Genomic DNA, 24,414 nt, shown 5'->3' on the forward strand with positions numbered 1-24,414 from the left:
CACCTGGATGCGTGCAGCAGCTCTGGGGTCAGAGGAGCTGATGAGGACTGGGTGGGAGATCTCCATGCTGTGCCTGTTATTGAATTGGGCGGCCCTCTGGCTGACGGACAGGGCAGAAAATGAATGCCGCTTCTTGGCGTTTTTCTTTCCCTCGCTTCTCCGATGGCCAGAGCCATTTCCATTAGACGGGGAGGCGCTCGGGGAGGGCCCAGGAGTGCAGGGGCCCAGCGGGGCTGGCTCAGAGCTCGGACCTGGCGCATTAGCTGGCATAGGCTTGTCGATCTCCATCAGCTGCTTTGCTGTTTCATTTAACTGAAAATAGTGGAGAGGAGAGGGGGATGGTTGGACAAAAGAGAAATAGGTGTTAGATGTCAGACCAGAGTAGTTCAGGCAACATCTTGAACACAAGTGTATTAATGTGGCCCTTTCTGGCTTATTCTCGTTGGCAGCAGATCAGATCAGCAGCATGACAATAATTATCTATAGCAGCTGGGCTGTGAAACTCTTTCACAACTTACAACTTTTAGTTCTAATTATTGAATCTGTAATAAGATGATGCAACCCTGTTTTGGAGTTAAGGAAAAAAGAAGAAGAAAAAAAGTACTGTCGTTTACTCTCGATGCATGAGAAGAATTTTGAAAAAGAATGATTTGAATTAATTATCCAGTTTAATTTATAAAAGTTTTCAGAATTTGAATTTATTTGATTTATGAGGACAACGTTGCATTAAGTATGATCATTATTAAGTATTCGTTAAGCAGAATGCATTAACAAGGCATTAAGCTTCATTGTGCTTTTACTCTCAACGACTTTTAATTGTATGCCAGGACTGGATCAATTTAAATCTTTTACTAAGAACTAAGATACTAAACATTTCCTTAAGTATAGAATATATATTAAGCTGCTTGGTCTACTCACACCCAAGAAGACTCTTTGGTGATACTGCCTAGCAACAGGGGTAGTCAGGTTCTGCCCTAACCCCAGCCCTATCTCGCAGAACAAGAGAAGAGCCTCAAATTTATAACATCACTGATCAAACTTTTATCAGTCTCGACTCTTCATTGTATTATGCTGATCGGACAAAAAGGTTGCCAAAATTGGTGATTTACTGGCAATTTAACAGGGGGCTGAGGAAAATATTTTGTTTTCCTCCCAGAAACAGAAGAGGAAGAAAAAGCCCCATTAAGGTAGCACAGCTCATAACGTAATTTAGGTTTTAATGAGAAAAGTGATTTGTTGAGGCTTGCTAATTAATATTTGATATATTTGGCAGAGAGCAGGCATCAGTTTGCAAAGATTAAAAAAAAATGAAAGAGGTAAGAAGTTTAATGATTTGGTTGTGCAGGTTATCAACTTTAAACAACAACAACAAAAACGTATCTAACATAACCGATACTGTTTTGGAGTGGTGCAAGGGTGGTGCAAGGGTGGTGCAATTGTTAACCTGGGCCACTGAGGTTCCAACCTGAAGGCTTGTATGTGGAGTTTTTTACTTTCCACCACGAACAAGAAATTTCTTCAGGTAGTCTGGGTTACTTTTACTACTTCTGTTGGCAAACAGATGTTATGTCATATAATTAAGCATAAAAGAGCTGACATTTTTATTAACCAGCAAGTTACATTATGACAATATTTCATTGTGTCTTCTGTTTTCTTCTGTCATTAATTTTTGTTATGCCAAAGTTCACACTGATTCTAAGCTGTCTGCTTCTTGAGTCTCATCTCCCTCCCCTTCCCAGAAAGAAACTCTGCAGCAGGTTGCATGGATTCTATACGCACATAAACTGTGAAAGGTTTTTGTCAGCTTTGTCAGTAGTATGACGTCTTTAACACCTGCTGTGGCAAAAGTCTGCATATTTTATTTGTGGATACTTTTCAACACTGCACAACATATATTATACCTACAGGACATGAGTACAATCTCTGTACATTAAAGTTAACATCCAGTTTTGGTGCTATCTGTGTGAAAAATTACAGTCAATCTTATTATAACTTTGTTTTATAAAGTCACACACATAGAATCTAAGACACAAAAACAACATGCTAACTGCCATCCTCAACTTGAGGAAGCCAACAAATTTACATTCTAATTATGTCTGCTTAGCAAAACCTTAAACCCCTGAACATTCTCTGGTGAAAAAATTAAACATCTATTTCGGCCTGTGTGTGTGTATGTGTGTGAGGCTGCCACGTCTGGGTCCAGTGTTGGTGATGCTGCATTTCCATATTAATAGATATGCTAATCAAAGCCAAATCATATGCTAATGAGCATGATGGATTGATGCTGCAGATATAACTCAGTTATAACTCTCATGAGGTTGACTAGAGGACATATGCACATACGTATGCAGGCACGAACACACACGCACACACACACACACACACGCACACACACACACACACACACACACACACAAAATATTCAGAAAGTCAGTGAGGCCACACATGATCGAACTGAGTCACTCATTGACATGAATTCTAGTTTAGGTTCAATAGTACATATACAATTATGTCACACACTCATACACACGCACACACACACAAGCACAGGGTCATCGTACATATCAATGCTGTGAAGTTCCTCTACCACTACAAACGCACCCGATCATGCTACAGAAAGTGTGTGTGCGTGTGTGTGTGTGTACATGAATGAGTCAGTACTTAAACCCGTATTTTCCGCTGAATGAATTATCCAAGGTTATCAGTTATTATATCTGGTGAGCAAAATGTATTCTTTTGAAGGCTGAGTGTCATCTCAAGTTAATACTAAAGCTTGAACTGATAATCTGCACTACGAGATTGGTAAGCCAGCAAAGGCTATGCATGTACTTGCACACACATACACCTTTTTTTTGCTGCACAGATACATAAAGAAAAACATATAGAAAGAAAAAGAAAAAATCGACAGGGGTGCATATGACATGCGTTATAATTTGACCCAGGCTCATCTCATGTGTCCACAACAAAACAATAATGTCCTAAAGTAATCTAAAATCTATATGAATCAAACTCAGTTCAGCCACATAGCCACAGCAGGCACTGAACACAAACCAACCTACACTGACCTCACATCTTAACAGCGCTGCTACACTTGCACAACACAATGTCACTCAGGAGGAAGAGTTATTGTCTGCCAGTCGGCAAATGTCCTTGGGAAAGACACTGAACCCCATATTGCCACAGAGTTCATCAGTATGTGAGTGTATGTGGTAAAGAAAAAGCCCTCCAACTATAAAAACTAAACTAATAAATGCTGTGTGAGTGTGTGAACAGGTGAATGTGGCTTGTTATGTAAAAATGCCTTTAGTTGTCAACAAGACAAGTCTGTTACTGTGCATTCATTTCAGGTGCATACAAATTTAGGTTTTATCTTTTGATCATAAACCTGAGCCAGGAGGAACCCAACTAAAACACAAGGTCACATTCAGTAAATCTGGATCCACAAACAATTAAATCAACCTTATCTCAAACATAATGTTGCATTGTTTACAACTAGATAATTTGATTTATTAGGATTCCTTTCTTGTTTCTATGTTTACAGTTAAGATAAGACAGACATGTTGTTGTAATTTCTTACAAAAGCTTCCAGAGGTTCTTCATAGTTCAGTTAGATTTACGGTTTGCCACCAGCAAAAAATGCACTCGCCTGAAAACACATGCATCACATTGGCTCGCAGCGGAAGTTTGACCACAACTCATCTGTGTGTGGCTTCTCACAGGCTTGTCCTTGTTAAGATTTTCCGTAGTTTTTGTGTCAAAAATAATTTCAGCTATTGATTTCAGTGCAACCAATGCAATGTCAAAGCATCAATGGAGAGGGATGCAACACAGAAAACTCCAAGAAGCTGTTAGAATATGTATGAATGTCCATCTGAAAGATTACTTTGCAGCTTTATGTACAAATTTGTACCTATTACTTTGCCTCAATTTTTATTTTTTTGCCTATGAACTTCTATCAGACTGACATATTTCTTAAAATAGCCATTCACCACACCAAATCCCATGTAATTTTGCCAAAACAGCAGTATTAACATTAGTATTAACATGGTGCTTTGTGGCCGGTGAAACACACAAAACATTCACAAACAGATCAGCAGAGGTTTCAGCTGGTTCCCCTAATTAACTTCTCAGTGCAAATGTGCACACACACACACACACACGCACATCTGCCTGTATCCCTGCCATGTTAAAGTGATGGAGAGGTCTGCATAATTGATGCATCTCTATCTAATAGGAGCCCCTTTGCAACTGTGTGTTTATCCCAACTTTTCTCAGTCTATGGGCTTTATCACATTACCAAATAGAGTGTTTTGGTCAACCAGCTAAAGGATCTTTAAAAGGAGAATTATAATTTTATTCACATCTGTATGGATACACATTTTAATAGGTTTTGCTGTATTTGTTGAATATTTGCTTTTGAATATATGTTGTACCAATAGTAGATGAACCAAAGTCAATATCATCTCATAAACAAAAATAACAATTTGTTTTGAGCCTTGTTTATATAAAAATGTGTCATTCAGTGAGCTGTTCAGATTTGTAGGGTAAACATATCCCTTTACAAAGTTAACCCGCCCATTTTCTTATCTTATCTCCAGCTGGCTTCAATTGCAGATCATGCTGCATTCACTGTACTTCAGAAATGGGAAGTTTAAACTATTTTTGCTCTTGCTTTTCTATTTGCCATTAACATCAAATCTCATTGTGAGATATATAGTTCACTAAGTCGAAGAAAAAAATTTGCTGCTAATACTCTACCAGTACTTTGTTTAAAATGCAATACCTCGACAAGGATTTCTGACTTCTAATTGATTTTTGTACCAGTCATGAGTTATAAATGTACTTGTTCCTAAAGATGGATGAGTAGCCAACCAGCTGTTCAACTATCGATGGAAATTATCAGTGAACTATTTTTTAAATCGGTTTTGTGCATGGGCACAACATCCTGAGCTCTCAGGGTATTTACTGTATTCTTGCCCATATCGTAACAAAGTGCTCCAAGGGTTACTAAGTACAACAGATCTCAAAAGACAGTCCCTGAGGACAAGAGGAGGTCAGTCTATGCCTCAAAATGATTCGCTTGAATAGAGGTGGATAGAATTAGAGGAAAAAGGAGCAGCTGTAGTGTCTCTCTGTGTTATTGTGACAAAAGAATATTACAGACATCTCATCAAGACGTCAGGGTGTTGTGTCAGTTTGTGGAAAAGGGCATTAATATGTCTTTAATACAATTTTTCAACGTAAATACAACATTAATTCACATGGCACAAAGCAGAGGGGACCTGCCCTCATGGAATCCTAATGGAATCACAGACTAATATATTATCCACTTTAACTGAATTTAAAGAGAATTAGTACATTCAGACATTTGTTTGATGGGAAGAAATCAAGAAAAACACAATTTCCCCCACTGTCTTTTTAGTGCTGCTTAAAGGCCTCAAATGCGATCCAGCTTAAACTGTGCATGTTTTTTTTTCAAATGCACAGGGATTAAACTAAACTATATTTTACTCTCGACAGGCATGGCAAGATGAAAGAAGCGTTTAGTTTATTACAGGTTTTGACCCATTTACTGAGAAGACATCATTTAAGAAAAGCAGCATTACGGAAAACTATGAAACAGCACGACTAGTGTTTTTTGCATTTCTGGGGCTGATTGTGTTTGGTTACATATTCATGTAGATAAGTGTTAAATCTTAGACACCACAATATTACAATCTGACAAGGAAGCATCATGACGCACCTTCAGTCCCCTGAAATAAGAAAGAATGGCATTGATCATTTTCCAACGTGGCAAAGATGCAAACACTGCACAGACAATCATTTTACCCATCTCTATTGTGTGAAATGTAATGTCCATCTTTGCCTGAACAAGGACACAAACTGTTTTCAGGCCTTCCACAATACAAAATAAGATGTGGTGTACCAAAAAATAAACAAATCTAAGTGAAAGGTTCATCTTCCACCACAGTGGTTCCACGGGTGGGTTTGTCATTGCTGTGTGATAGATTCATTTCAGCAGATACAAAATATGTATGACATTGTTTAGCAATACGGAAAAAATGTTCTGTTGTTTGTTTAAAATTACTTCAAGAAAAGTTTAAAAGAAACTCAAAGTTTAATGACTTAAAAATTTTGTGTTTTATGTGTTTTTGTTCGTTTAAGTTAAACAAACTCTGAGTGATGAATTACACATTAATACCTGATGTAGCAAATATGATACAAATATGATACAAATGAAAAATCATATATTTTGTCAGAAGGTTCAATAAACAATCCAGTTTAAAAAAAATTGAATTTTCTGGCAATTATTTCATGGTTCAGGCTTTACAGGGTTAACGCATTTTTCGATCCGCAATTTACTTACAATTTAACATTCCTCTGTTTCAACCTTGGAGTCATCAGAAACATCTTAGATTTTACAACTTTTTGTTAACCAGAAGAGAACAGAGAAGATGTGCTAATCTCCTTTTTACAACCACTGAATGAGGATCAGTTACAAAGACATTTGTGTGACTGAGGCTATTAGAAAAAATAACATTTTTCATCATGTGTCAAGCACAAAGGTGTGGAGTACGGTTAGATCAGTATTTTGATAATGTGCAAAACCAAATCAAAATTAAATGCAGTTCAACACATTCGAAAGCAAGAAACATGGTTTTGATGAGGTTATTTAGTTTTTCACTGATTATTTGTCATGGTCCATGCTTTTATGTTTCTTAGTCTCGCCCCCTGTGTATTTTGTTAGGTTTACTTCCACTCTTATCTGTTACACCTGGGCTTAGTTACTGATGGCACTCACCTGTTATCAATCCCCTCATCACTCCCTCAGTATATTGTCTCCTAGTTTTCTGTTGTCCTCTGACGGATCATTGCTTCTAATCCCTGTCCCTGCCAACTGTGTTCTAAGTCATCCGTTGTGTTGCTTTAAATAAAACCTTCATCCGCCAGCTCCAGAGTCTTATGCTTGTTTGCATTTGGGTCGCTATCTCCACCACTCATGACATTATTTCTCTGACAAATTTGATTTAATCAGCTTCCACAATAGTGCTAATATCCTCTGCTCCTCTCACTCCTTCAATGAATACCATTAAATTATCGGCAAAACTAAAAAGACTATATGCTAACTCAGAAGAGGACTATCTTTTTTACCTCTTCTATCAAAGGTAGCAGCAGGATAATTAATGGTAATTGTACAATAATACTGCTGTCCTGTTTCTTCAGCTTTTGTGACTGTGTGTCAGTTTACCTCGACATAGAGGATGGGGAAGATGCCAATCTTGTCTCCAAGCATTCCTTCCGCCCAGTTCTCATCTACTCGCCTAATTACTGTCAGCACCTCATCCTGGCGGGAGAAGAAATGAGTGAAGCCACATGTAAACACACAAAAACACATTTCCGACTATATCTACAATATTTTCCCCAAAATAATAAATGTGCAGTTACTTATGAAACAATGCAAGAATATGGCTTATCTGATTTTAAATTTGAGTGATTTATGACTATTTTATTCATTAAGATTTGAGAGTTTTCTTATAGAGGGCACAGATTAGAACCTTGTCTTAGCACTGGAACTGATTTCTTTTATGGCAGACAGTGTTTTTCTTTGCTGAAGTTATGATCCAAAATGGTCAATTTAAACCATTGGAATCTTTGGCTGTAAAAATATTTTCATGTGTTTATTTTGGAACTGGAAAAGTTCCAAAATAAAAGTAATGGTCCAATACATAAAATCACAGAAATTCCTTCATGCCAGAACTCATTAAATACAAACTGCAACACTTTCCAGAACATACATCTCAGTGATAAATTGAGAATTCCATGCGTTGCCAATCTCAACAACCATTTTAAATACTTCACACTTGTTGAATGTATCGCATGAATTGGGCTGTCGACTTTGAGGACATTTGAATAAGGAGCGATTTTAATTTTAAGGATCGTCCCAGCTCTCAGGATAAGGGATGTGGATAAAACTTTGATCCTTTATGAGCTTTTCAGGTAAAGGTTCTGAGTGTAACTTTCAGAAAACCCCTGTAATTAACACACCACCAGCTGCAGTTAGCATCCTGTTGTGTTGGCTCAACCGTGTAGGTTACCACAATTCCACTGTTATTATAGTTTAACCATAAGCTGCTGGTCTGCTTATGTGAGAATTCCTCCTTGTAATGAATGCCGAGGCTAACCGTAATTTTCCCCAGACCTCAGTGATACTGCCCTTTGGCCAGATACATCTACAATAAATCTTTTTTTTATTCAATGTGTCTTTTTTTGTGTGTGTGTGTATTTTGATTTTTACTTGCGAGCCTGTGTTAAATTTTGGGTTGTTCTCGAGCTGTCCTTTGTTGAAATAAGTAAACAATTTCTAAACTAACATTGCCACATGTTGCACACCGTTGGTCTTGTAAGGGAATTCAATAGACGCACTGAAGGAAGGCTCAGGAGAGGGCACAAATGTTACATCCTTTGGATTTTCCAGAGAAATTCACTTTTCACAGAGGTACAGCCCAGTGGGTGTTGTGAGCAGCCCAGAAAAATGGGAAGGCTTTTAAATCCATTCATACAATGGCAACAAAAAAGGCAAGTAATTACAGTAAACTGCTTCATGCTCTTATATACTGTAAAGTGCCTTTAAAATCATGAACTATCCCTGACATGAAGTATCCCTTTTTTACACCAAAGCACATTATAAATTAGAGCATTTTCAAAAAAGGAATAATTCATGTAATGTCAGCTATGACTAGGTCAAGAGGTTAATGGTGAACTCTCCAGTTGTGAAGCATTCCTCTTTTGTCTTGACAACAGTTCTTATATTCTTCACACCTTTTTATTCAAAGTACCTGGTCTTCTTATGAATGCAGGCTCCACAAGGCACAATATGTTGTGTTACATGAAAGGTATGGATCAGTATGCCTGTAGGCTTATATCAGCTCTTATCATGTATATGTTGTTGCAACCTATACACGAGAATATATTATCTTTGCTGTTCACCACATACGCCCACACACTTTATCACAAAAGTGTTGCTCTCTCTGTTGTTTCTCTCTTCACATCGAGGTCTCGGTTAGGTCATTACAGGATGGGAGCGATAATGCTTCTAAATGAATGTGTATTAGTCATACAGAGTAATTACCTCTCACACTGAGAAAATAATATCGTAGTCACTGGTTCTGCATGACAACACGCATATAGCACACCATGTGTCTCTGTGTGAGTTTATAGCTTAATGTGTTATCCAGTCATAAATATGTTGATTAGCTTATCCCGAAAATATAAAACAATATGAACTATTGATGGCTCATTATCTATGACTCGTCTTAGGATGCCTACAGTTGAGTGCATGTTACAGTTTATTTTAATAACCTTCCTCTTTCTATCTCTGCAGGAAAAGGAGTGGAGGTGCTGAGCACAAATGATCCCATGTAACAGCAGGAACAAAGTGAGAAGCTAACAGGAGAAAAAATACAAGTAATTATATACTACAAACTAACCTGGATACTATTGCTTGAGAAACTGGCCATACTTTCTGATTCTGTCCATAGACCTTAATTTTCATCCATTTTCATTCAACGCATTTATATGTGTAAACACTCAGAAACAGAAGAAGACCAAACTTGAAAACCTGAAAACATTTAGTCCTTAGGCTAATTAATTCCAATCCTAAATCCCTTGATCTTTTACAGTTTTGAGCACAGCCAGATGTTCCATCAATCAAAGCTTCTGCGGTCAAAAGAGTAGAGATATTTTAACTTAGTTTGCACTGTACAGCACACATTTTTAAAGTTAATGTTAAAAGAACGTTTCTCTCCAGCAGTTATGACGATGCACTATAAACTCTGGACTATAAAGATTCCTGACAAACAGACAGGGAACCATAAACTGCAGTTGGCTGCTGGGATGGGGTTTGATTCACAAAAACATGCTGGCTTTGACATGGTGGTTTGTCTTGAACCTTTGCTTTGTAAAAAAATATTTTTAATTTCTTCCCAACCTCAGTAAAAGAAACGTTATGGAGTTTTGAGTTCAGAAACAGTTCTCAGATTAAACGATTACATCAAACTCGAATGGAGTTAATAATCTTTGCAGTTACTGAGTTTGATCAGGGTTAAAATATTGTCACAGCATAAAAATAGTATTAGTGTAACATTAGAGTTGCAAAGTATTTTAAGATGAGCTCAGAGAAAATCTGCTCCCAGAATTTCCTTCCAAAAATATTGTCAGCCTCAGCCAAATCCTGAAGAGTAATGAGCAGCTGCCTGCAACAAATCAAACGCTTACATTGCTGAAAAATGTTGTTTTACACTATAACCTGAGCATAAATAACCTTCAAACAAATCAGCAACCGTTTAAAACTAGGTAGGAGTCTATATTTTGGCTGATCACAAGACTGTCTAGCAATGACACAGAAATTAAATAAACACAGAACATTTTACTTTTAACAGTCTGAACTGATCAAATTAATTTACTCTAGCAGCAAAAGTATACAGTGTACACAATATTTGTTGGCTATGGATGGATCTAATTTTACTCCATTTGGACTTATTCAATGTTTAAAGTTCAGAGCCAGTCCTAATGAATCATCCTATGAACAAGCAGCCTAGTTTAACATGTCAGGTAGGTGCTTTCTTCTACTACAGCAATTATCGTGTTGTACATCAACCCCTTAAATATCTAATTTATTTATAAAGCTTGCCCATGTTTTAGATATTTATACTGTATTTTATAAAAATACAGTGTTCTCAGGGATATGTTTGTGTGTGTGTGTAACAGGCCAATGTATGTGTGCTACCTTGCTGAAGGCCAGACAGTCTTTATCCTGGTCTTTATCTTTGACCTCAAAGTCGTACAATGCCTTGCCCTGGGGTGGAGTTTGACTCAAGGGACGCAGCAGCTGGATGTAACTAGCTGGTAAGAAACCATGGCAACCATTGAGCTCCCCATGGTACCAATTGTCATCCACCTTGCGCCGCAGGATGATGATGTCACCTTTGGAAAACTGAAGATCACCTGGTTCTTTTCCCTCGTAGGAGTAGAGGGCTTTACCGCAAGGCAGCGCTGGGATATTCTGTAAAACACACACATGTAAACACTTAGTTTAATCCCAGAGGTTTGCATTTTACGGACACTTACTCATGAGTAAGTTGCTCAATATTTTTAAGGACTCATGGCACACCATGATGAAAAATGACAAGTTTTCAGCAAATTACTTATTAGGAATCCCTTTGTTGGTACAAAAAATACTATTTAATGTCTGACATATTGTGCTACATATGACAGATACACAGATACAACTAAAGAACTGGGAACAAATTTTGTGTCTTCATGACAGGCTGCAAGTAATAAAGTGCCTGGATACATGGTTCATCTCTTCAATTAGGTGCCTTTAATTTCCTTAAATTGTTCAAAGAGTCAGAGTTTAGTGGGTTAACAAACTAAAAAACACTCTAATATTAATATCAAGATACAGGCAATGGACTGAAAATGAGTAAAAAAAGCAGCACATGTCCAAAGAAAACTTTAAAATACCTTCAGAAAGCCTTGAGAGCTATTGCTCAAGACCATATTAGAATATCAAAAGGTTTGGTTCCTTGGAAGCAAAATATAAAGAAGTTATGCAATACTTGGAAAAAAAAGTAACCAGTTGATATGGGAAAAAAACATAATTTGCATGATTGAGGACATAACATCATTTTCACGTAGAAGGTGAGGTGACAGGTAGTCTTGATTATAACAGCCCTAAATGTGTTTTGACACCTCTAAAGATTAGAAGCTTATATATTTATCATTTGTGCTACTGTGTTCACATTATGAGAGTAAACTACCCTTAACAAATCATTTATGCTGAACGTGGTTTCATTAGATACTAAAACCACTCGCAATTTTGCTGTGCACAGATAAGCTATCAGACTGAAAGAATACACTGAAAGAAAAAAATCTGTGGTTTACTTTTGCCTTTTATGAATGAGCAAATGAGATAGGGACACCTGCAGTGATCAGTATATCATCAGAAAAAAAGCCTAGGGAGCAAACAAGTTTTGAAGCAAGTCAAAACAGTGGCAAATTCGATATGTTGCACACTATTGGCCTTGGAGACTAATTTGTAGAGAAGAGATAGTTGGATATATGTCCCAAGATTCATTTTATTCCCCTCAGCAGTATGTGAGATATGACTGGTTATTAAAATGTTTGCCAGGTAATTGCTGTTCCTACCCTGAGCCAAACACAGTAATTTTGAAAATGCCAGTCCAGTGTGAAGCATGACTCCCTTGAGTTACATCCAAATCTGGTCAATGGTGTCTCACACATAAAAAGTCCAGGACATAAATGCACTAGTCCATTTACACAAGGGTGTAAATGGACTCTAGGGTTCTTGTATACAAACACCAACACACAATCAAGTAGACATTAGATGAGCGCACATGTAGGAGGCAAAACCACAGTTGGCAGTCATAAGATTGTTGAAGTTCTTTAATAGTCATACATTTTCACTGTTTTTAAATTCTTCTTGACTCAGTAACTATATAACTTAATCATAAAAACACTATTTCATAGATCACAGTTTTAATATAGACCTGTGGAGAACGTAATGAATGAGCTCAATGGGTAATTATATTTACAACAAGTTATAATTTACAACCTGTCACAATTTAACAGAAATTACACATAGTGTACAAGACACCTCAAACCACTCTTTGTCAGGAATAGTGCCTGGATCTCAGCATACGTGACTGAAGATTCCTTTACTGTCACTATGTAAAGTAAATCAAAATTTCGAAGCAGTCCATTTGACAAATTCTAAATTCATCAACTAAATTCATCAATGTAATCAGTTCCAGCCGCTGTCTAAGACAAAACTAGCTGTCATATTTCCAAGGGAGAAATTGCCCAGCCCAATACACATCACTGACAGTGTGATTGAGAATATTTGCCAGCAGCCAAATCCTTATGCATATATATATATTCTCTTTGTAGTTTTAAGAGATTAATCTTATGACATGGGATCAAAGTTTTTGCCTTTGAGACACAAAATTCCCATGCATCTTTTAAGTCATTTGGTAAAGCCTACTGCCAACTTATCTCTGTTTAGGAGCTTCACTCTGCCAACCATACTGGGTTGAGCGCTGTTTTCTGCCTCCTACATCTCTGCACACACATCTCTGTGATAAAGTTGCACAGAAACCAGTCTATACTATACGATACTATACTATACTATAGATGCAAGATGTGGGTCGGACATGCTCAGTAAGGGGTTATGCATTCACCATAGTGAATAACCCTCCCCCAACCCCTTCTGCTCACCCTGATCACAAATGTAGAACTTACATCAACAGCAAATCAAATTGGGTAGTGAGAGAGTTTGACTGCTCTGTTGGGGCAGAAACACTGGACGCCGGAGTGTTGGAGTTAGGTAAAGGTTATGGATTAAGTTGTGATGGTTATAGGAAAGAGGAAACAAATTGTATTATGTCTTTAGTGAATGACAAAACAAACTTATGTGTAAAAGAAGTAGAAGTTTAAAAAATTTCAAAATTAGTTGTACATGTACAAAGCCAAGAGGGTTCCAGGTTCGATCCCTGCCTGGGGCCTTTCTGTGTGGAGTTTGCATGTTCTCCCCGAGTATGCGTGGGTTCTCTCCGGCTTCTCCGGCTTCCTCCCACCATCCAAAAACATGCATGTCAGGTTAATTGGTGACTCTAAATTGTCCGTAGGAGTGAGTGTGAGCGTGCATGGTTGTTAGTCTTGTTTGTCTCTATGTGGCCCTGTGATGGACTGGCAACCTGTCCAGGGTGTACCCCGCCTTTCGCCCAATGACTGCTGGGATAGGCTCCGGCCCACCCGCTACCCGACCACGGATTGACGGTATAGAAAATAGATGGATGTACAAAGCCAGAGGGTCAAAGTCGAAGATGTCACAGAATGCCGGAAATGAATTTGAACTCTTGATTTTTTAATTAGAGACAATCTTCTAAAATAGGCAATCTGTGTATGTGTCTGCTCTCATTAATTTCAGAATTTAAGCACAGACTATAACATCTACCTTTGTTGATGTTAACACACTTAAAGCTAGTTGTGCAAAGCTGGACTGAACATCCAAGGCAAGACACCACACACATGTAACTAATCAAATCAGCTACCAGATGCACGCCTTGTTTAGGATTGATCATCTGAGGGTCTGAATCTCATCTCATAGATAAAAGACATCAGATTTTAACTCCTGACAGGAACATCTATCATTGTTGACGCTAGCACACCTCTGATTGGGCAAAACACTACTTATGGTATTTGTTACATGGATGAAACAGCTGGTGAGCATTATGTTTCTGTGACAGGCAGCTTTGAAATGATAAGCCTGCTTTTGTCTACATCTGTGTGAAATCAGGGACCCATTGTTTGAAAAATGCTTTGAATTTGAATGGTAAACCTGCCACTGTTGTCACTGTTTACTGCATATGTGGCATGCCGGAAGGGAAAGCTTAACTGACATAGCAACTGTAACTACGGGGGATGGGGAGACAATCCATTAAGATCTGATGCAACACATGGATACACTAGTTCCCCTGCTTAGCACCTCTGGTTGTAGCTGGTTAAAGGATAGATATACTCATTGGATCAGGATGATTTCATTTCTTATTCCAATAAAAATAATAGTTTCTATCCTGCAGATAGAGGTTACATTTCTATAAAGCTTATGTCACATAGATACTCATCGCAATACACCTAAATATACATTATCCGTCACACACATACAAGCAATCACTGCAGCGTTCAGCAGGTATTAATACTCTGAACATTCTTGAAGGCAAGCGGTGCTGAAAAGACTGTGGAAAACAAACAGCAGTGTGCAACAAAGGAGAAAGCTTCAAATGAAACAGAAAAACAACTTATCTTCTTGAAAAAGATGATGTTTACAATAACACTCAGATACACACACTAACACATTCCTTTCATACACTCACATTAGACAGATTCTCCCCTGACGCTACAGTGAAGAGAACAGCCCGAGGTTCCAAAGTCTAAATGAGATCAGTGGTGACGCAATAAGAGGAAACAGACATGCAAACAAGAAAAACGGTATCAATGCTGCTTTGACATTGCTATCATCACACCAATATTCCTACGTACTATAACACGTCCTCCAAATTGAGACCATATGGCCAAAAGAATGTGAATTAAGTCTGTTGACACCTGTACACTTCACTCAACAACATGAACTCTGCTCTTGGGCATCCATACATCCATGTATCCCTTGTTACCACTCTCTCTTTTTGAGTACTCTATACAGCCACTTCAAGTACCTCCATACAAAGCCAAGAAATGCTTTTCTATAGACCTCTATTTGTGTATAACAGTTTTAATTTCATGTTGAAACAGGAAAGAGCCTTTCCTTAGCTCTTGCTACAAGGCATTGGAAATGCTGTGAGCAGGAGCAGCTCTGGTGCTACAAAGGGCTGCAAAACCCACACACAATCGAGTAGACATTAAATGCGTAAAACATGTGAAATGCAGAAAAGTAGAGTGGATCTGTTTTGAATCTACTCTGCATCTCTCAACTAAACCAGCGAGATGGTCAGCTGATATGCGTCACTTCATCAGAACCTCGTCGTACACAACATTGGTGAGAGACACACAAACAGCACAGCGCACAATCTTAGGTCATCAGCAACACAACTACCAACTTTGAAGTATTGAGGACACAGATGATATCACAGATGATGTCTTTGATGATGATGCCAAGTTACAGGGGTGACTTAGGCTAACCTTGACCAACAGAACAGAAGAGAATCCTCTGGTCCCCTGCAACAGCCTCAGGTAAGTGAAGAACAGACACAGAGACATAAAAACAGATTCCTGGATGTATTGCTCAGGCCACAAATACAATTTCTGGTTTATCCCAAACCAACAGGATAAAGTTGAATCTGTTAACTGTGATGGTGACAACGAGTAGTAGAAGGGGTTGGTGATGATGGAGAAGATGAAGAGAACAGCTGCATTATCCATCTTTTCCTCAGTCTTCATTTCTTTCCTCAAGTTTCAACTGTTTCCTGCATCGTCTCACCTGTGCTCCAGCTTTCACTCTATTCTTCTCTTTACCTATGCCTCTTAAACTTCCTCATTCTCCTTCTATTTTCACCTTTCTGTTCCATCGTAGCTGCATTTCTTTCATATCCCATTATTCTCTCTTTATTTTCTCTCTTTGCGCTTACATGGAAAGATGGTATAGGCTCCTGGAGGGTCTCGTCAGGGGACTGCTCTCTTTTCTGCTTGATGTTGTGAAGAAGGAGGTTGTTGTGCTCTCTGCAGTGAGGACCATCTAAAACTATATACTATATACTAGAGGCAAGCTGCTGTGTTACTCTATACTAGGACTGTTGAGATATATATATACATATGTTGAGATATATATATTTTCCCATCTGAGTCTAAACAATGGACCAATTCTGTTTTATGTTGTATTATTCTATGTATTTCTATGGATAACTTCTTCAGTTTGTCAGTAACTTTACATGATGGTGGGAAAATATTGTCAGAAAAGTTGTTTTAGTCTCACTAAAACTGGAATTCAAAAATGATTATAAACATGTTAACCCTGTTTTCGTCAAAACGTGGCGGAGGTTTTCAACAAACTGAACTGGAAATGCAACATCGAGCCTGTCAACAAGAAGGTACAGAGCAGACTCTATATCACAAGAAAGGTTAAGCACATCTTCTATTAGTCTGTGGTGAAGGATACAGTCTTTGTCGCATTCTGTTGGGAACAGCTACATGGAGCTGTGGTGGCCTTTGTGTGCTTTGTGCATGCTCAACAGTTCCTGTCCAGGACAAAATAAATACAAATACAAATACTATTTCCATTACAGTCTACTTCTGGTCAATAGTTCAGCTAGCAGAAGGTGCCTTTTTTCATATTTTTATATGAGAATAGTTCAGGAGCTGACATGTGTTAACTTAAGTAGTTCAGTATTTAGCTTATGAATGGCAAATGTTGTTTCACTGTACACTGTATATCACTATGATAGTTCATTACAAAGGGAAATAAAATCTGTAACTCGTGCTAAATTTTTATAAATCACAGCATAGAAAAAAACAAGAGTAATGAATTTAAACTAACACCAATACTTCCTGTGATCTAACCAATTATTAATAGTTAATTTTTAAATTTTCTGATGTCATTGCATACCTAAAGTCATCAGTCCTTGTCACCGCAGAGAGCAATCACTCGGCAGGCTAACTGCTGCTGGTAATTCAGTCTGGTAATTCTTCAGGAACAGTACGCTGGGCTACTTTTATACATCCATGCCAACATGAGGGATTGCTATAAATCCAGCAACCCACTGGAAACATGGTGTTTTGCTGATTTAACATGAAAAACCAAAACCTGAGAAACTGAACTGTAGAAATGAAAGAACAAAACACACAACAGCTCAGCGTGACATCCATGATAAAACTTCCACAGCACATTCACAGCAACAGCAGGCGTACAGTATAAGTGTCAGTTTGTTATTGTTTAATTACCTTTTCTCCTTTTTATCTGGGTTAAGTGTGTGTGTTAAGTAAGTATACTTACTACTGAGGTGACTTACTCCTGTTATAGCTGATGACATAAACTGTTAAGTCATACAATATCTAACTGTAACTTAAATTTATTAAGAAGTACATTAAGGTACTGTTGTAAATCTACAGTAATTTTACAGCAGTTTATAACAGTGCATCTGGTGGACACATCACTATCTTGGCAAGCCCTTTCCTAATTTACAATTGCCTTTGTGTACACATCATTGATTTATCATGCAACTAATTGTCATTGTACAGCAGTGTTGCTGCTATGAATCTTACTGAGGTCATGATGTGCACACATCAACGAGCACAGAATGAGCATTCAAACAACAAATATAAGAAAACCAAATACTGCCACAAAGCAAGACATGAACATAGGAGTGTCACATTAACAATTCAAACATTGTCAAATGTCAAATACTTTTCTGTCTTTTGTTTCGTACTATATAGGACAGCTTTCAGGCAAACATTTATAACCCTAACCATGTACTTCACAACTGAAACTAAGAAAAAATGGGTAGAACTTTGAAAAATGTTGGGTTGAATGGGGCACAAGGTCAGATTTTATTGCTTGACAGGTTGTGGATAAATGTCATCAGTCATCCCCTCCTTCCTTTTTACAAGGGCAAGTGGGCTTGTACAAAGTGTCAAACATTTTTGTGACAGTTTAGCATTATTAACATCATATTTTTTAAAGGCAAATGTAGGTATAGAACAAACAGCATGTGATGGATTTGGCAACCTGTCCAGACTGTATCCCTCCTCTCGCCCAGTGGTCGCTGGGATAAGCTCCAGATGCTATTAAAATAATTGGAAAAATAACCTTAGAAACACACATAGTTTGACAAACACTTGCAAGCTGCTGTCTAGGAATGACTTTTTGTGCATTTTATTTCATGCTCTGATGAAGGCATAAGGCGCAAACATTAGTATGCTTGCTGACACGGGTGGAAAATTGACATAACTTTTATTGAAGCTCAATATGTCTGCTTCCTATTTACCTTCAATTAGTCAATGTTGGGATTACATGACTTAGAAAATTGTATTAGAAATGCACATGATTTTAACTCTTTAATAATAAAAATGTGTCTACGACTGGATGCCTTCATCCTTAACGCTGTTATAAGACAACATTTTTTTTTTTTTACATACTGCCCCCTCAGAATTCAAAATGATTTTATTAGCCAGAGAGATAGTTCTGTTTCTTTCACCCCAAACACAGTATTCTTACTTAAGTATGGTGATGGCTCATCAAATAAAAACTAAAATAATGCAATATTGAACCATAAATTCAAGGATAAAAACGATTTTTGAGACTTCAAATATCTGTAATTCAGAACTTATTTCTATTTCCCTCTCTTCTTATGTCAATATTTATTTAACTTTCATTATCTTCTCCTTTTTTTCTGCTTGTGAGATCTTTCACATATTCATGCCTTTTTAGTGACTCTGCTGCACTGCAAAAGCCATTTGATATATGAGCTGCTCTGTATAAACTTAAGTTTGATCAGGTGCCAGGAATGGGAAACTTTTCTGTAACTCTTCCATGTCAGCCTAAGTGTGAACATAAAACACTCAAACAGATACTTCACTTACGAGTAATAATCTCTCAATATAGACTAGCAATCATCTGACTGTGCATGTAGATATTCTTACACAATTATACAGTCTATTTGTATAAATGCAGTTGCGCTTTTTGTGCAGACTTTGTAATGGAGTGCAATAATCAAAAATTTCATTAGCAAAACATAATTTAATTTGCATAAAATAAACACTAAAACAATTCTAAACAATTAGTTTAAGTACATTTAATAGCAAAACTGTAAAATGGATTAATCATGAATGTTTTTTGTTGAAAAAAAATCTCCTCAGCAATCCACTTGCATTCTACGTAAAAATATAATCAACGTTAGTGGCATTAACTTAAATTTTTACTGCATGAAAATCCAGGAAAACTGCTTTACCTATAACATCACTAGCAAACGAGTATGGTAGGGATTAAATGAAAGCTGGAGCTTATCTAGTCTTATTTCTAATTGTGCAGTTTGTATGTTTTAAGTCCGCTTGTGTCAGAGAAAAATCCATCTCTGAAGAATGTTGTGAGATTAGTGAGTACAGCCTTTTTTATTTTTATTAAACTTTAAACTCTTCAGTGTTTTGCACTGCAATCATTGTTAGAGGAAGAATAAATCATTCTAGAGCTTGTCATTCATTTCATGTGTGAAAAGAGCAGAACAGTGTGATCACAAAAACTGAGCCAGGATTGCTGGATTTCACATCTCACACCTCTCAAATGTAAGAAGATTTCTTTTCTTTCTCCTGCTTTTTTCAAAGTGTCCGGTCAGCAGCACAATATCATCATTTGTCAAATCAAACACACACACTCTCCTTCTGTCCATTACAGAAATCAACTAACAGTAATTACTGCACCCCGGGAGTAAGGGACTGTTCTGAATAAGTCGGCTTGTGTGTGTGTGCGTGATGCCCTTAGGGAAATAATATAAATGAACAAGTCCCCTCATCAACCGCTGCAGAGAGTCCCATCTGTCAAGTCTCTCAGTGTGTCCTGAGTAGCCATAAGGTAAAGGGAGGTGACTCGCCCAACATGGGACTGACTGCCTCATTCAACAAGGCCCCTGTGGGACTCAAACAGACACACCTACACACTGACTAACCATGCATGGCTGATGTACCAATGAGATTTCTTTCCACCACACATACATCTAACATTCTTAACACAACATTTCTGTATTCTGATGTAAACTTAATAACCCTTCCCCCGAGGAACGTAACCGTTTTCCTTTAACATCGTTGTCATTCATTAAACACAGGAGGAGGAGCATGGTCTCAAACACCACATGCAGAATTGCAATTCAAATCAGGAACTCTCTGACAGAACAATGTACCAACCTTCTCTGTTTTGGGTTTTGGTCTGTAAATATCGATCCAATCTTAAGAACATAATATATGCACACTGCGCACAACTGTACACTGAGGCTGCAATAACTTGTTGACAATTTATTATTCCTTTTTTATTTTTTATTATTTTTTTATATTTTGGGTTGTAGGTTGCTCAGGCAGAACCAGATATCAACAGTAGTCTGGTTTGAGTTTGTATTACTCTACTAAGCAAATGATCCATTTAGAAACCAATCAACAGATTAATGAACAGTAACACCTCGAGTGGACAGACAATTGCTGGTTCAGTATACATACTGTGCCTCATGTAAGCAAACGCACAGCTTATTTTACACTTCAAGATAATGTAGTTTTCAGGCACCTATGCATAAAACATACAGACACACTTTGTTATAGTCTGTATGTGACACATTGATCTCATAAATCAGTTATCAACAGCATACTCAGCTGTGTATATGAGTCAGTACAAAGCAGATTTATCTGCTTGAATGCTGAATGTTACAACGGATGACGCAACTGTACCTTCTCTTCTCCTCGACAAGTCACTGAATTAATCTATTAATCTATTTTAAAAACAGGTCAGGAAAGAAGAGGAAACATAAGAGTTTATTAAGCTGCTCTTGACTTTAAAATTGACTTTAAAATTAATTGTGTGACTACGCAAACCCAACTACCTTAAGTTTCTTAAGGGTATTATCATCATTATTTTATACTGAAAGGTAAACCAAATGATAGTCTTAACAGTCATAGAAATTGAGGACACCTCTCACTTCCAAACTGAATTCAACCAGATTAAAATGACAAAAAGGAAACAAATGATTTGAACATTTGCTTTGCTGATGTAACATCTTTACATGTTTCTCACTATCTGCTAACACTTACTAAAGTGAAGATTCCAATTATTTTAATTGGTATTTTTTGGTGAATTTCTTGTTTTTTCTTTGATTAAATATCTGCGTAATTAACTAGACCTTTCTTGTTTGTTTAATTTAAGTAAATAGGTGAATGTTACCGTGGCATTGCAATAAATGTTATATGACAGCATTACGACAGAAATTCAACATTAGCCACAACAGCTGGCTTTGCAGCTATATTTTGTAAGACTTAATAATGTCACACATAAGACGCATGCATCTTTATGCAGCCTCCAAGCTAATACACATCCCATGGGACCCCTATTATAAAGGCAACAGCTTTGATGCATGGTTTTTGTTTACTGCTTATTACTTTGGTTTTTTCTTTTTTATTTGTGAGTCATCTGGTTAAATGTCAGGTCACACTCAGCTGTGTAAATAATAAAACTATATTTACATATTTGAGGTCTCAGGAGGCTTTTTTATGCCTAAGTAAATTCATGTGTGTAGATTAAAATATCTATAGCACTAACGTAAATTTAATGTAACAACATTCAGACATATAGTAAATTCAGCCTCCTTAACAGAGACTGTTGTTGGTGATGCACTGCACTTTGGGAAGAGTTAATAATGTCACCCATGAGAGCCACAATCTTTATGCTGCATCCCATGGCACCTACACTTTAAAGACATCAGCACTGATTCATGGATATTGTTAAATATACATCACTTGGACACATTAAGTCAAGCCTATGCGTTACAAAATGTGACTCTAAAGAAAGATTATGTTACATTTAAAAAAAAAAAAAACTAAAAAAAAACTGGATGCTTGACAAAGAAAACTGTGGTGTAAAAACAGCAGCAATCAGTATGAGGCATGCAGAAGCTTCCTTCAGGGATTGTGACAGATTGACTTAGTCAGATTCTCATTGCAGCTTGCTGTGTGACCATAATGACTGAAAAAAAACACACTGAGGAAAATTACAGAATCTGATTTTCCTGTACTGGAGTTCCATGAGTCATACAGGAAGGAGGCTTTTTTTAACCTTTGCTAAAGCACAATGAACACTTTGATGAATCAGGTGATGCATTCAGAAGAAAAAAGTGCTCAAAGGGATTTACAAAACAACTGCAGACAACCTGACAAAAACAACACATGATGATAAAACAGCACTTAATTCATTTTCTATACCTGCTTAATCCAATTCAGGGTTGCAGAGGTATTTTTTCAAGTTCAAATCATTTTATTAATTTGTGAAGGCAAATGCAGAAGACTGTGACTCAAAAGTTAAAACTTCATGGAGTGTGAAATAGAGGAGGATGTTGGTGGGTTTGAGGCTATATTGGACTAAAGTGAGCCTTTATTGTTAAGCCAAAACATGTGTGACCAAAATAAGATTTTTTTTTTTCAGTTGTTCCAGCACATCAAAGTAGAAACACTTCCGAGTCAGAGATCAGACATTTCATTTTGTGGAAACACATTGGTTTAATTTCTCATTTGGAACTTTTTTGCTTCTTTTTTTCCTTTGTCTGTTTCTTTGGATTCAATCTCTATATTTATTTTAGTCTGTTAAAAATAAAACGTAGAAAAAGTCATTTTGTAAACATGGATAAGGTGGTTTCGATATCAAAACTGTCAACATGAAGCATGAAATAGTGTACTAAAAACTGCACTGCAGTTGCCTCTGGAGGGTGTCAGCAGTTATTGGAGCACCCCGCTCTTAACAAGCATCTGACTTCTATAAGTGGAAAGTGCCTCGTAGTTGGTGTTGTTCCTCAGAGGGAAAGAGATGGATATTCGATGATAGATGAAGTTAGTGCAGCGAACCAGATTAACTCGAACTTGAAGTGTTCACCATATTACATACTTCACTTACTTCACAAGTACAGTTGTTACATCCTACTTGCATTGTGAGGCAAACGTTTTTTTAGCTCTGGCTGTCCATTGCAATAGCAAGTCATGTACAATATACAATAGTAATATATAATATTTCTACTACTTTGCAAACAGAAGCAATGATGCTTTACATCCGAAAATCATTGCAGGTCTCTAGTTTACAGTGATTTAACTTTCATGTTTCACAATGATTGTGAAATACCTGAACGCATCCACTGCTAACACATAAGAAAGAGCACTGAAGCTGCTGACTTGTTTTGCTATGTAACCAATAGCCACACAATCAGTGAGGAAGGCTCATTGTTATCTGGGATGATAGAGGATTAATCTTAAACTAATTGAAATATAATTGAGAACAGCATTACAACAGTTCTTGTACCACTTGCTTGCAGCTTTGCACTAGCCAACCAGTCACTGATGATGATAACCACTAAAGCATTGTGTTTTAGTGCTGCTCTTGTCATCACCTTCTGGGGTCTTTGGACAGCCAGGCTCAATACTGAAATGTTAACTTAACAGATCCTGTGTTTTATTAGGTACTACAAGCAAAGCACAGACAGTTGATCCTGAAAGTTTCCTTATGTCACAGTAGCTGTGACACTGTTACATACAGAGAAGGGTAAATAAGACCTTATCATATAGATGTTATTGTCGTGGCGCTTTAGCTTTAGCAACAATGGGTGTCACACTCAGAAGAGTGGGACTTTTTAGAGTGACATAGATGATGTCCTTATCAGGTGACATCACCTTTTAGGTGACAAATCAAATAAAGCAAACTGATATATTCTGTGCTCACAATAAAGCTCACAGATGATGTCACACCGACTTTGCAAAGTTCCTGAGCAGCAGGGGAGATCTAAGCCACCGGCTAAACCAAGCAAGCCCCTTTAAACCACTTCTTAGGGAGCAACAGATAACAGGGTTATGCTGTAATTTATAATTCCCAGCTTTATTGCATTACAGTATTTTTTGTTATTATAATTATTTTGATCATTGAGTGTTCCTCACTTCTCCTGTACTCAAATCAGCAATGCACAGTCGATTTGCAGCAAATCACCCAGGCAGTGGGATACACATTTGCCTCTACAGTATATGAACCCGTAGGTTGCAGATGATGAACCTTCGTTGCTGTATATTGTTTACCCCCACGCTGCACTTAGAATGCATCTAAGCAATAAACCCAACAAATAT

At 37.4% G+C, this 24,414-nt stretch overlaps 1 protein-coding gene across 2 annotated transcripts in view; it reads right to left on the reverse strand.

The window, feature by feature from the left end:
* The window catches only part of LOC140319569 (E3 ubiquitin-protein ligase SH3RF3-like), an 82,888-nt gene that overhangs the window by 17,713 nt on the left and 40,761 nt on the right, over positions 1-24,414 (reverse strand). For both annotated transcript variants that reach the window (XM_072397249.1, XM_072397248.1), the window contains exons 2-4: positions 10,787-11,062; positions 7,250-7,345; positions 4-312 (exon numbers count right to left, since the gene is read on the reverse strand). In XM_072397249.1, the coding sequence (XP_072253350.1) occupies positions 4-312; positions 7,250-7,345; positions 10,787-11,062 (681 nt within the window). The remainder of the gene's footprint in view (positions 1-3; positions 313-7,249; positions 7,346-10,786; positions 11,063-24,414) is intronic.

Source organism: Leuresthes tenuis, unplaced genomic scaffold (genome assembly GCF_036924035.1).
Source record: "Leuresthes tenuis unplaced genomic scaffold, fLeuTen1.0.hap1 SCAF_12, whole genome shotgun sequence".
Classification (NCBI taxonomy): domain Eukaryota; kingdom Metazoa; phylum Chordata; class Actinopteri; order Atheriniformes; family Atherinopsidae; genus Leuresthes; species Leuresthes tenuis.